Genomic DNA, 14,896 nt, shown 5'->3' with positions numbered 1-14,896 from the left:
TAAAGATATATAAAAATTTTCATTTTCGATTTTTTTGCGATTACTATAACTTGCCCTACGGGAAGTTAAAAATTACTAAAAACCGCTTATCATTAATTGACATTGAAAATTTGAGGCATTGTTTGACATTAAAAAGAAATGAAGACTGTCATTTGCCAAACATTTCACTTATAGGTTAAGACAATATTAAAATAAAATATATTTATGATTATGAATAAAAAAAATGTAATGTCTACATTATTATTGCCGAAAAGCAGCTGAGATGTGTCAAAAATTAAAATAATATAAGATACATTATATATTTAGCACAGAAACAATTTGCGCATGCGCCTGGCGGCTGTGGACTGTCTGTGAATATACCCTTTATAATTAATTTGACAGATTATTATCTTTTAACTACTGCAGTCGTGTTTTGCCTTACTTTATTAAATCTCAATACAAAAAAATTTACTTATTTAAAAAATTATTTGGAAGTTTCATTGTGTCAAAAATGCATATGTTCGGCATTGGATACGGAATATTAACTCAAGTCAATGTAGCGTTTCCTGTCAGAATTTTTTTTACTGTGTTCCAATTTGCATGCAATTTATAATTAGATTCATCTTACTCTCAAGTTTAAAAGTGAAAATAATTTAGACTGATGTAATGATCAAAATTATATCAATTAAAGTCTTAATAAATTGGTGTTTTATAAAGTATTCTAGGAACAATATTAGGCTAGAAAGTAGGGTTTTATAGTGCTTAAAATACGCTTTAAAATGAGTACTTCTACGTGTAAAATGAGTAAGCTATTATGCAAATAAAAGACGCATACTATGTTTTTTTTTTTCATTTAAATCAAATAGTTTATGAGTGCCATTTCAACCAAAATAATCGTAAATAATGAAAATAATAATAAACAATAAAAATAATCGTATTCCATCTGGAAGTAACTTGGTTTAAGAGATTTTGATGGACTCTGGAAAATACCACAACCTTAGTACAAAACATTTTCAAAAAACTCATCATTTTATGAAAAAACATCTATTTAAAAAAAAACAACTAATTTCACATTATTATATTTTTGAAAGAATAAAAGATACGTATAAGCGTATATAGATGAAAACTCAAGGTCTTTTTCTGACTAATTATTGCTTTTTACCGTTTAGTTAAAAAATAACCATCTGCCAAATTGAATTATAATATAGGGTATGTTTGAGGCGCAATCACTGACATGCCACAACCGTGAGACGCATGCGCAGATTGCATCACCTGTCAGGTGCGTATTGACTCCATCTTATTATATTATTTTAATTTTTGGCACATCTCAGCCGCTTTTCGGCAAAAATAATGTAGACATTGCATTTTTCTTATTCATAATCATGAATATATTACATTCTAATAATGTCTTAGCCTATAAGTGGATGGAAATGTTTGGCAAATGACAGTCTTCATTTGTTTTTAATGTCAAACTATGACTCAAATATTTTCAAGGTCAACCAATGATAAGCGTTTTTTTGTAATTTTTTTCATTTATTTCTACAATCTAACTCTCTACAAATTAGACTTATAAGATTATTATATAACAAAATTTTGCGGCGTAGAATTTTATTTATAGAAATAATCGGTATTTTGCTGAACCACGAGTTTGTCCCTAATTCCGTGATAAAATTCGGCTCGTGACATAATGCCGGGAGTCGTTGTATACTATTCCGTGATAGCGCTTGAAGCATACAGTTTTGATCGTATTGCGTTTTGATACTATTCCGTGATAGCGCTTGAAGCATACAGTTTTGATCGTATTGCCCTGATATTATACGTGAATTGGTTATAAAAATATGGCTAATTAAATTATATTACTTTGATATAATTTCAAACATTTATTTAAATGTTTTTTAAATCAGAAAAATATAATAAGTTGAAAAACTTTCAAAATAAAGATAGAACTAGTGGTGTATGGCATCGTGCCTTAATACAAATTGCTGGAACTTTCCGTACCGTAACAAAATGTTCCGTGAATATAAAATGTTTTCAAATATATTATATATATTTATACATACATTTATAATTTATTTTAAAGGTGACGGGTTTGGCAGTTTTGGTGTCCCGGGAAGATCTGATGGAACCGGAGGTCCTAAAGGATTTGGTAGTTTTGGTGGCATAGGAGGTTCGATAAGTACGGGCGGTCTAAAAAGTCAAAGTGGTTTAAGCGGACCAGGTGGTACAAAAGGACCCAGTGGACCCAGTGGACCCAGCGGTCTCCGCGGACCCAGCGGACCCAGCGGTCCAAAAGGACCAAGCGGTCCTAGCGGTCCCAGCGGTCTCAGCGGTCCCAGCGGGCCCGGCGGTCCCAGCGGACCAAGCGGTCCCAGCGGAACCAGCGGACTCAGGGGTCCCAGCGGATCCAGCCGTCCAAGTGGACCCAGCCGTCCAAGTGGACCCAGCCGTCCAAGTGGACCCAGCGGTCCAAGTGGACCCAGCGGACTCAGGGGTCCCAGCGGACCCAGCGGTCCAAAAGGACCAAGCGGTCCTAGCGGATCCAGCGGTCCCAGCGGTCCCAGCGGACCCGGCGGTGCAAGAAGACCTCATGTTCCAATAAGTTCTGGAGGCCCAAAAGGTCCAGGCGGTCCAGTGACTCAAGGCACACCAAGTAGTTTTGGAAGTATTGGAAAATTACCGAGCAGTGGAGGAAGCTTATTTGGTTCAGGTGGTCAAGGGAGACCTGGTGACGTTTTTGGTACGAAAGGTTCAGGAACACCGGTTGGTCAAAAGGGTCTAAGTGGCTTTGCAACTCCTGTAAAAACAGGTATTACATTATATATACACACACACATATATATATATATATATATATATATATATATATATATATATATATACATAAGTTAAATGTACCGTTTTACGGGATGTTTAACGTTTGACTTTAAATAAAAAAAAAATAAAGATGATTTATAAAAACAGTAGGAAAGTGAACAGACCTATAAGATTATTATAGAACACAATTTTGCGGCGTACAATTTTATTTATAGAAATAATCGGCATTTTGCTGAACCACGAATTTGTCTCTAATTCCGTGATAAAATTCGGCTCGTGGCATAATGACGAGAATCTTTGTATACTATTCCGTGATAGCACTTGAAGCATACATTTTTGATCGTATTGCCCTGATGAATATACTTGAATTGGTTATAAAAAATATGGCTAATTAAATAATATTACTTTGATATAATTGCAAACATATATTTAATTTTTTTTTAAATCAGAAAAATATAATAAGTTGAAAAACTTCCAAAACAAAAATAGAACTAGTGGTGTATGTATCGTGCCTTGAGGCAAATTGCTGGAACTTGTGTATGAATAGTGTACTATCCCGGAATAGTGTACCTATACCTTATATTGTATATTGTAATAGTGTACCTAGTACCTTAAATTACATATTGAAATGTATGATTAGTTTCTTGGAGGGCGTAACATCTAGTAAAAATAATCAAAATAAAGATTTTTATAACTTTCTCTATTTTGCCATATGTTTCGACGTAAAATCCTACATTATCATCAGTGGTTTTGAAATTATTAGACTAACACTAATACATATGAAAGATATTTAACATGTAAGTAATTAATACTTGGAATAAAGTACTCAGTATCAGTGGTCACTTTTTCATGATATATTTTTTAGAAATGAAATGAAAAGAGATGTCAATCATTCGAGACACATTTAATTTCTGTCAATATATATATATATATATACATATATATATATATATATATATATATATATATATATATTTCCGACCATTTTCGGATATTGCGATCAACTTTTACTAATATCGTTTATTCGAGCTTCAAAACCGTAACCGTGAATAACATTTTTATGACCACAGTAAAAAAAACTTAATTGACCAAAGTAAAATAAAATCACCTTTATCTAAATTTCTAAGTATTAAGATTTTTTCAATTGGACATTGCGCTGCCCGATGTCAGATTGCCGTAGCGGGGAAGGGAACACGCGACCTCATCCACAGGTACGCCCGTTAACAAACTCGGCCACGGCAACCTTATATACCCCTGGGACCTCACCTTAGAGGTCTGCCATACAAAAATTGCATCATTTTTGGTACTTCAACATGTCAAAAATCAGCGATTTATTTTTATTATGAAATTTATTTAATCATGTGTAATCATATGTGTGTGTAAATAAAACTATGTAAAGCTTATATATATATATATATATATATATATATATATATATATATATATATTGTATGATTCTGAACTTGATGTTGACATATGTATCAACAAAGTCTATAGTAATCGGGCATAACATCAATAAAAAACATGAATTTCTTTCAAAAATTTATTTTACATTCATACGTTTCGGCTATAATCCTAGCCTCCATTCAGTGGAAAAATTAGTTAATCTTAGAGTTAAATTGGAAGAATTTAATGATCTATGGTATCAGTATATGGTAATGCTCGTGATATAAACATTAAACTTGTAATTGAATAATATTTTCACAAAATACTAATTTAAAAAAATTACAAATAGATAGTGTGTAATGTATGTGTTGTTCGTAGACTGGTTGAATTTATACCATCAATCAGTCTACGAACAACACTTATATCACACACTATCTATTTGTGATTTTTTTAAATGCCATACACCACTAGTTGTATCTTATATTGTTTGAATTTCTGGCACATCTCAGCTGGTTTTTGGTTATAATAATGTAGATATTACATTTTTATTATTTATAATCATAAATATGGATATTATATACTAATAGTATCTAGACTCGTTTCAACTAAATTCAAATTTCAAGTAAATCAAATTTCATGTAATTTTTCATGTGTCGAAATATTTTCAATGTCAGACAATGATATAAATATAAATATATATATAATTTTATATATATATATATAATTTTATATATATATATATAAATATATATTTATATATATAAATATATATATATATATATATATATATATATATAAGGTTGTCAAATATCTCCCTTCCGCCTTTTTGTATTATAAACCCAGAGCAAACCAAAATATATATATATATATTTGACAAATTATGATATGAACGTCACCGAGCCTAGGTAATATGTGAAATATGAATGAACTAATTAATTTGTTCATTCTTAGGCGCCCCTTCTGAAAGTGGTCAATATAGACCAGATAGGTATAAACCGGATGGTAGTGGGCAATATAAACCGGACAGTGATGGTCAATATGTTCATCAAGCTGGACCAGGTAATAATTAAAATAGTAGACTATAATAACAGTAATAATTACTTAAAATAAATATAACAATGTTTTAGATGGACCGGGAGCACAAGATTACGTACATCAGGGGGGTCCAGGTGATTCATGCATATTAAATATAACTTTTTACATAATGACATTAATTATAGCCCGTGCATTTGTAATTCATTTAAAGGTGGTGGTTTTGGTGGTTCCGGTGGACCGGGAGGTCCAACAGGATTAGGTGGTCCTGGAGGTCCTAAAGGCGTTGATGGTTTTGGTGGCATAGGTGGTCCAAGGGGTACGGGTGGTCCAAGGGGCCCGGGTGGTCCAAAGGGCCCGGGAGGTCCAAAAGGTCCGGGTGGTCCAAGTGGACCAGGTGGTCCAAGTGGACCAGGTGGTCCAAGTGGACCAGGTGGTCCAAGTGGACCAGGTGGTCCAAGTGGACTAGGTGGCCCAAGCTTGCCAGGTGGTCAACGCGGAGCAGGTGCCCCAAGCAAACCAAGCGGTTCTAGCGGACCCGGTATTTCAACTGGATTAATTGATTTAAGCAGACCAGGGAGTTCATTTGGACCAGGTCCAAGCGGACCCGTGAGTTCGAGCGGATTTGCTGGTCCAAGCAAACCCGGTCAGGGTGGACCAGGTAGACCAGATGGTTTAGGCGGTACCATTCCGAGGGGGTATCTTCCGGTAAAAGATGGTCCTAGATCTCCAGGGGTCTCAGCAAGTGTAAGACCAGAAGATTCACGAGGTCCAAGTGGCGCAGGTATTTTGAATGGTCTAGACGGACTCGCCATTTCTAACAGTCCACAAATATATGGCATTAATTACGGAGTGTGCAATTGTAATTTGTTTTAAAGGTGGCGTATTCGGCGGTTTCGGTGCAGGTGGTTCAAGTGGATTACGTGGACCAGTGGGTACAAGCGGTTCCGGTGGTCCACGAGGCCCGAAAGATCCGCGAGGTCCTGACGGTTCTGGAATCCAGGGTATTCCAAGCAGCTTCGGAAGTGCTGGAAAATTACCGAGTAGCACGGGAAGCCTTATTGGACAAGGTGGTCAAAGCAAACCTGGTGACGCTTTTGGCACGAAAGGTTCAGGAACACCGGGTGGTCTAAAAGGTACATACATATATATATCTTATATATATATATATATATATATATATATATATATATATATATATATAAAGCGAGAGGTTTTTCTTCAGATGGTGAAATAATATGATAAAAATTGTTTCTTGGGCATCCATCCAATAATTAAAAAAACAGTTTTAATGCAAAATGTTTTAATTAAGAGAACATACGTTTCGGGTCCAGATTTGACCCATCTTCAGTGCTACAAATAAATATATCAGGGTTACAAATTAAAACAATATAAAAAATAATATAAAAGATACATAATTACAGACAAAAATAAGTAGAAACAATGTATATGAAAAGTATATATGAAAAACAACATAAAATAAACAAATGTAAAGAAACTCACCATACAAATAAATTTTAAAAAAATATAACACAAAGAACAACACAAAATTGCAACGAAAAAATAAGTATGAAATAAAAAATTGAAAAAACATCAAGTTATGAAAATTTTTGAAAATTGTAAAAATTAAAATAAATAATATGTTTATTATAAAAAAGGTTATTCCAAAAGCACATCTTGTTAGTTTGGAAACAGAGTTACGTGTGTGTAAACGAGAGTAAAATGTGGGCCTACGTGTTTGCAGCTGAAAATAGTGGAAACTGTATCGTCATTGGATGAGAGAACGGGATAGAGAGAATTTTAGAGGTTACAGTTATGAAGAATTTTCCAGCGATCATGCGCAAGGAACATAGAAAAAAATTTTTTTTATCGTTTTCAGTTAATATTTATACTTTTTATATTATTTATATCTATACTTTATATATATATATATATATATATATATATATATAAAAATGGAGCTCTCGATAAAATTATCAGCTAAAACTCGAAAATGGTTGTACGGATTTGGCTAATCTTAGTCTTTGACAGATGATGTTCAATTACGTTTAATAAGATGATTTACGTGAAATTTGTTTAATTATGATTAAATTGTAATAAGTAGTTTTGTTCGTAGTTGTATATATATATATATATATATATATATACATATATATACAAAAACGTTACTAAACGGATCGCAAGTGTTACTAGAAACTCAAAATATCACCTTTTTTGAAATGTTAATATGAAAATGCACTTTTTTCGTGTATTGGTGTAATTAGTAATTCGAAAAACAATAATTATTAATTTTAACAGAACGGTAATTATTAGTATAGGATATTGAAAAACGTAGATGTGAGTACAGGACAACGTCTATCGGATCATTTAGTATATATATATATATATATATATATATATATATATATATATATATATGGCATCTGTAATTTATTATAGGTGGCGGGTTTGGCGGTTACGGTGGATTCGGAAGACCTGGAGGACCTGGGCCGATAGGATTTGGTGGACCTGGTGGACCCGGTGGACCTGGTGGATTAAGTGGTCAAAGCGTACCCGCCGGTTCAAGAGGACCCAGTGTTCCAAGCGGACCCGGAGGTCCAAGCGGGCCCGGAGGTCCAAGCGGACCCGGAGGTCCAAGCAGACCCGGAGGTCCAAGCGGACCCGGAGGTCCAAGCGGGCCCCGAGGTCCAAGCGGACCAGGTGGCCTAGGAGGACCTAGTGGTCCAGGAGGACCTAGTGGTCCAGGAGGACCTAGTGGTCCAGGAGGACCTGGACGCCCAGGAATATTCGTTAGCCCAGGAGGACCCGGTAGTCCAAGCGGGCCTGGAGGCCCAAGACAAATTGGTGGTCCAGGAGGACCCGGTGGTCTAAGCGGGCCTGGAGGCCCAAGAGGAATTGGTGGTCTAGGAGGACCCGGTGGTTTAAGCGGGCCTGGAGGCCCTAGAGGAATTGGTGGTGCTGTAGGACCCAGTGGTTCAAGCGGACCGAGTGGTTCAAGTGGACTAGGTGGTCAAAGCGTACCCGGTGGTTCTAGAGGACCCAGTGGGTCAAGCGCGCCTGGTGGCCTAAGAGAACCCAGTGGCTCAGGGGCACCCGGTAGCTCAGTGGGTCGCGGTGGCCCAGGGGGACTCGGTGGCCCAGGGGGACTTGGTGGCTCAGGAGGACCCGGTAGTCCAAGAATACCCGGTGGTCCAGGAGGACCCGGTGGCCCAGGAGGACCCGGTGGCCCAGGAGGACCCGGTGGCCCAGGAGGACCCGGTGGCCCAGGACGACCCGGTGGCCCAGGAGGACCCGGTAGCCCAGGAGGACAAGGTGGCCCAGGAGGACCCGGTGGCCCAAGAGGACCCGGTGGCCCAAGAGGACCCGGTGGCCCAGGAGGACCTGGTGGTCCAAGCGGACTAGGTGGTCAAAGCCGACAAGGTGGCTCATTCGAACCAGGTGTCTCAAGCGCGCCTAGTGGTCCAAGAGGACCCAGTGGTCCGAGCGGGCTTGGAAGCCTAGGAGGAGTTGGTGGTCCAGGAGGACCCAGTGGTCCAATTGGGCCCGGTGGTCCAATTGGGCCTGGTGGTTTAAGCGGGCCCGGAGGCCCAAGAGGAGTCGGTGGTCTAGGAGGACCCGGTGGTCCAAGCGGATTGAGTGGTGCAAGCCGAACGAGTGGTCCAGGCGGACTAGGTGGTCAAAGCAGACCAGGTGGCTCAATTGGACCAGGTAGTCAAAGCGTGCCCGTTTTAGGTTCTAGAGGGTCTAGTGGGCCAAGCGCGCTTGGCGGTCTGAGAGGACCCGGTGGCCAAACAGGACCAAGTGGTCCAACAGGTTTAGGAGGACCGAACGCTTTTAGTGGCTCTAGCATTCAAGGTACCCCAAGCAGCTTTGGAAGTATTGGAAAAGTACCGAGTGGTCCAAGAGGACCCGGTAGTCCAGAAGGAGCCAGTGGCTCAAGTGGATCTGGAGGTCAATATGGATTAATTGGACCAAGCGGACCAGGTGGTCCAAGCAGTTCAGGTGGTCCAAGCGGGCTTGGTAGACCAAGTGGTCCGAGAGGATCCGGTAGTTTAAGTGGACCTGATGGTCCTTATGGACCAAGTGGTCCTAGCAGACCAAGCGGCTCAGTTGGATCAGGTGGTAAAAGCGTACCTGGTGGTTCAAGAGGACCCAGTGGTCCAGCAGGCTTAGGAAGCCCGAACGTTCCTGGTGGTCCTGGCATTCAAGGTATCTCAAGCAGCTTTGGAAGTTTTGGAAAATTACCGAGTAGCACAGGAAGCCTAGTTGTTCCAGGTGGTTCAAAAATCACCGATGTTGCAAAAACATCTAAGGCTCCAGGAGATTTATCCGGTATGTGAATATCAAGTCTCCGATATTATTATTGATAACTGTTTTTTACTAATAGATCTATTGAACACTTTTAACACTTGCAATTGTAGATGTAAATTGTTGAGTTAGTTTGTGGCAGATATTTGAGGGCATATAAAAATTGCATACAGTCCCTATCATTAAATGGCAACGATTTTAAAGCTCGACACTACATACAACGAAGACAATATTTTGCTAATTTTTAAATATATGTAGCTATTTCCCTTATAGTATCAGGATTTTATTTCTATTTCAGCTTTTTCACAAGGGGCAAGAGGACCCGCAGTTTCTGGGGGAAAAGATCTATGTCACTTTGGCGGCCCAGGAGGATCAAGTAATTTTCTTTAATATATTTTATTTGCATATATACTCGTATATAGATACTAACCATAAAAAATATTTCTGGAAAAATTATAGTATAAAAATTAACTGATTGTGATGGTGGAAGTATGTGGTATATAAGTAAAAGGGGCAATTAACACCAATAATCTGGATGGTTTACTAACTGCAAAGCATGCCACTGTTGGATGTTTATGGGTAGTCATCGCAAGTAACAACGTAACCTGAAACTGATTTTATTTAAATTGAATTGGCACATTATCTCATTATTCTCTTAATCAGAACATGCATTTTTGAATTATGATGTGGCATGCCTAGCGAATCAAGTAAGATTTAAAAAAAATGTATGGTACCTAGTTTCCTCTCAATTATTGTTGTATTATCAGATTTCAATATTTTTGCTTTTTCTGCAAGCCGTTAATAAACTATGTACTGTGTGTGCTGAAAATCAGTGATTATGCACGAATTATTCAATAATTTAGGGCATCTTGTTACATCGATGACATCGTCTCCGTCGCCAATAACTAAAAATTATTTTGAAAAAGGCATGGAGAAATATGATTCGACTAATAAAACCATCATTATGAAATAAGGATTCGTGGTAGGAGGGGATACTTGGACTGGTGTATATTTTTTAGGAGTAGTTAGTAGTGGACAACCCTTAATTAAAAATAAGATGTTTGAAGTTAAATTTAAACTTTTCCATATGTTTAAGAAAATTTTAATCGAAAAACATTCATTGACTGAAAGAGTGATGAAAATTTTTCGATTACTGAAAGGACTATTACAAATTAAAGGTTTGTGGCGAGAAGCTAAAAACATAATATATATATATATATATATATATATATATATATATATATATATATATTGAGGATTTTTTGTTCGACGTTGAAACATATTGAAATGAATAAAACAGCCAATGCGTCGAATGTAAAGAATTTATTATATTTTTTATACGTTTCGAGACTAGATGTGTCTCATCATTCAGCTAAAAGAAATTTACATTATAAAGAAAAAGTTTTGAAAAATGAATTTATATTGGAAAATTAATTGAAAACTACAATTATACACACCAGATCAGGAAAAACCACACTATATTAACACATTTTACAACACCACAATCACATATTACTACTGTAGAAAAGCAAAAATAATTTAAGAAATGGCCAAAAAAGGTAAAAGTAAAATTGTATGAATTAAATTGGTTAAAAACAAAATTATGTGTTTCATACAATTTTACTTTTACCTTTTTTGGTCTTTTCTTAAATTATTTTTGCTTTTCTACAGTAAATAAAATAAATTCTTTACATTTGAAGCATTGGCTGTTTTATTCAATTCAATGTATATATATATATATATATATATATATATATATATATATATATATATATATGATTTAGTAGTTGTTGAGATATATATGTAAGTTTTTGTAGGGCGATACATCAAAGAATAAAAGAAGATTTATAAATTAAAAAGATTTATAAATTAACCTTAATTCCGTCATCATCAGTGTATATTAACTTTGGTAGCTTACATCTAAACATGTGTATACAACACTATTCATTAGCACTAACATTTATACAACTAACTTGTCAATACAATATATTTTTATAATTTTTTTATATGAAATGTAAAAAGAATAATGATAATTTTATTTGATATTTTGGAATCTCTTGAACCCAGTTAATTCTAAATGTAATACGATTAATTTTAATTTTGGTGGCACTCATAAAAATTATTTGATTTAAATGAAGAAAATAAAATCAGACCCTTGACAGTACTCATTTTAAAGCTTGTAAAACCAAATGGATTATATAAAATGTGAAACCTCGCCGCTCGATGGCTACAAATACAACAATTAAATTTCGAACGAAATGAAAAACGACCTTCTTTTCCATATCTAGCTTAATATTGTTTCTAGGACACATTATAAAACACCAATTTATTAAGTTTTTAATTGATATTATTTTGTTCATTACATGGTTTTCGTTAAAATGTATATTTTTGGAGATATTTGCAGAAAACCGACGAATAACATCAAAAAGAAACGAATTTTTAGTAACCAGTAACTTGAAAAGTATGTGCTTTTTTGAAAAATATTATAAAACATTTTTTTCTTATAATTAGTTCTTCTATCGATATTCGACGTTATTCTGTGAAAAATAAAATTACACCACTGAAAAGGGTTGTAATCTCTCGGGGGGTGACGGCGGACTCTAAATTATTTTAATTCTTGAACTTGAGAGTAAGATGAACCTAATTCCAAATGCAAATTGGAGCACAGTAAAAAAATTCAGACCCAAAACACTCTATCGACATCAGTAAATATTCCGTATCAAATGCCAAACGAATGCTTTTTTGACACAATGAAACTTCTAAATAATTTTTTGAAAAAGTAATTATTTTTTTGTATTGTACTTTAGTTAAAAATAATAATCTGTCAAATTGAATTATATAATTTCATCTACCAAACATTTACTGTATCATATATTATTTTAATTTCTGGTACATCTCAGCTGCTTTTTGCCAATACTAATGTAATCATTACATTTTTCTTATTCATAATCATGAATATATTATATTCTAATATTATCTAGACTCATAAGTAAATTAAAATTTCTGGCTGGTGACAGTTTTCATTTGTCAAACTATCTTCAATGTCATGTTTTTTGCATTTTTTTTTTTATTTATTTCTATTACTATATTTTTATAATCATTTATATCCTAAAAATTTCCATTGACAAACTTCAGAAAGATTTATTGAAATCCGAATAATCCTTTCGGAGGAGCATCTTTATATACATCATTACAGAAAATTTGTATACATAATATGTATATATATATATATATATATATATATATATAAATTTATACATACACATATTTTACATGGCTTGCGAAGTACATTCGGTTTCAGATGCATTCATATATTAAATATTAATATTATTAAAAATTTATTGAAGTAATTCATAGTACGAATATTTGCAAATGTGTATTACCCATATAGTACGAGGAATAACATAATTATATAATTTGTTTTTAATTTAGCTTCAAACAGTTTTGACGGTGGATTCATTTTCACTCCGCCCACGTCTGGCGATAAATGTTTGCCACCTTTATCTGTGAAACCAATCACCGTACCAAAAATTACAACATCAACTTGCCCGTGCTATCTGGTTGGTCCTGAAAGTAGTGATACTAAACTAGCTGCCTTTAATAGACCGTCTGGCACGCCTGCATTTAGTTCAATTCGTCCTGAAAATTTGCCGCCAGGCGCAGTTATAGGTAAATACCGCAGAATTTTCATTTGATTTGATCAAATTATTCTTTGTCATTATAATTCACAATATGAATAGGTCCTTATTAAACCAGGACATTAATATACAGTACAGGCCAAAAGTTTCCGGACACATGAAAAAAATCTCATTTTCTGAGTTTTTAGCTACATTTTTCATATAAAAATAATTTTATTCAAGTTAGTTTTGTACATTCTACGTAGTATTAATATTTAGTGACTGATTTGTAACCAATTTGTGAGAAATGATAGACTAATTAGCAATGAAAATGTTAAAATGTCACTGCAGTCGATTTTCTTGAATATGACCACCCTTTGCTTTGATCACTGCAGCGCATATTTTTGGTAATCTTTCGACGAGTTTTTGCAATGTTTGCGCAGGTATGTTTTTCCAGAACTCGTTAAGGCAATTCCACAGGGCAGGGAGGCTGGTTGGATGCAAATCCTTCACGCGGCGTTTAAGCTCGTCCCACAACAGGCCACTCCATTATGAAGCGGGCTTGAATCGATTTGCATTGTGAAGCACGGTGATGGTTCAGTGATGACTTGGGGTTGTTTTGGGTTCAATGGAGTCGGATCGCTTGTCAAAATACATGGAACATTAAAGAAAGAACAGTATCATAGCATACTTCAGCGCCACGCCATTCCTTCTGGTCTTAATTTAATTGGTCCAAAATTTATTTTTCAACAATATAATGACTCTAAACACACTTCCCGACTCTGTGCCAATTATTTGAAGCGAAAACAAGACGAAAATATACTTCAAATAATGGAGTGGCCTGTTGTGGGACGAGCTTAAACGCCGCGTGAACAATTTGCATCCAACCAGCTTCCCTGTCCCGTGGAATTCCTTAACGAGTCCTGGAAGAACATACCTGCGCAAACATTGCAAAAACTTGTCGAAAGATTACCAAAAATATGCGCTGCAGTGATCAAAGCAAAGGGTGGTCATATTCAAGAAAATCGACCGCAGTGACATTTTAACATTTTCATTGCTAATTAGTCTATCATTTCTCACAAATTGGTTACAAATCAGCCACTAAATATTAATACTACGTAGAATATACAAAACCAACTTGAATAAAATTATTTTTATATGAAAAATATAGCTAAAAACTCAGAAAATGAGATTTTTTTCATGTGTCCGGAAACTTTTGGCATGTACTGTATATATAAAAAATATTGAATAATGCACGAATTAAGGACTTTTGTGCAGTTTTTGGTGAATATATTTGCCTAACGTGCATTAGCGTTAACGTGTAACACATAATTAAATGCATACTTTAATTTTTCTGATTCCCATTGTATTGCGTCTCACTTCAAAATGAAATAAAGTAATTATTTTTATCAATACTTGTCATAAGGTTTTCTGCCGGTTGTGTTCTTCCCGTATTGTCCGGATGGTAACACGAAAGGACCAGAGCCGACTACACTGCAACCGCTGTTTCCATCAGCTATACCCATACCATATCCTTGCGGCCAATGTAACAGTGGCAGCGCGAGAAATCAAAGATCAGCTGGAAACGACAGCTTTATGAAAGTACTGAATCAATCAGGCGTCGGTATAGCATTTGTCGAAAGCTCTTAGATAAATTCAAAGAAGATGCAAGAACATTATATTTAACATGAGAGTAAGTTAGAAACATTACATCTCTCAACACCATCTTGAGTCATTTGTTCTGTGAATAGTGTATTATT

At 35.6% G+C, this 14,896-nt stretch overlaps 1 protein-coding gene across 1 annotated transcript in view; it reads left to right on the top strand.

Annotated features, from left to right (window-relative positions):
* The window catches only part of LOC113375402 (collagen alpha-5(IV) chain-like), a 27,617-nt gene extending 12,721 nt beyond the window's left edge, over window positions 1–14,896 (top strand). The window contains exons 15-23 of the mRNA XM_026615338.1: window positions 2,060–2,785; window positions 5,131–5,238; window positions 5,307–5,348; window positions 5,426–5,995; window positions 6,090–6,347; window positions 7,651–9,543; window positions 9,818–9,895; window positions 12,952–13,188; window positions 14,563–14,896. Coding sequence (XP_026471123.1) covers window positions 2,060–2,785; window positions 5,131–5,238; window positions 5,307–5,348; window positions 5,426–5,995; window positions 6,090–6,347; window positions 7,651–9,543; window positions 9,818–9,895; window positions 12,952–13,188; window positions 14,563–14,786 — 4,136 coding nt within the window. The 3' untranslated portion in view covers window positions 14,787–14,896. The remainder of the gene's footprint in view (window positions 1–2,059; window positions 2,786–5,130; window positions 5,239–5,306; window positions 5,349–5,425; window positions 5,996–6,089; window positions 6,348–7,650; window positions 9,544–9,817; window positions 9,896–12,951; window positions 13,189–14,562) is intronic.

The sequence above is a fragment of the Ctenocephalides felis genome, unplaced genomic scaffold (assembly GCF_003426905.1).
Source record: "Ctenocephalides felis isolate EL2017-DRISC unplaced genomic scaffold, ASM342690v1 CF-g0.4_SCAFFOLD_01886, whole genome shotgun sequence".
NCBI lineage: Eukaryota > Metazoa > Arthropoda > Insecta > Siphonaptera > Pulicidae > Ctenocephalides > Ctenocephalides felis.
The sequence above is the reverse complement of the archived record's forward strand: the minus strand, read 5'-3'. Positions and strand labels throughout refer to the sequence as shown.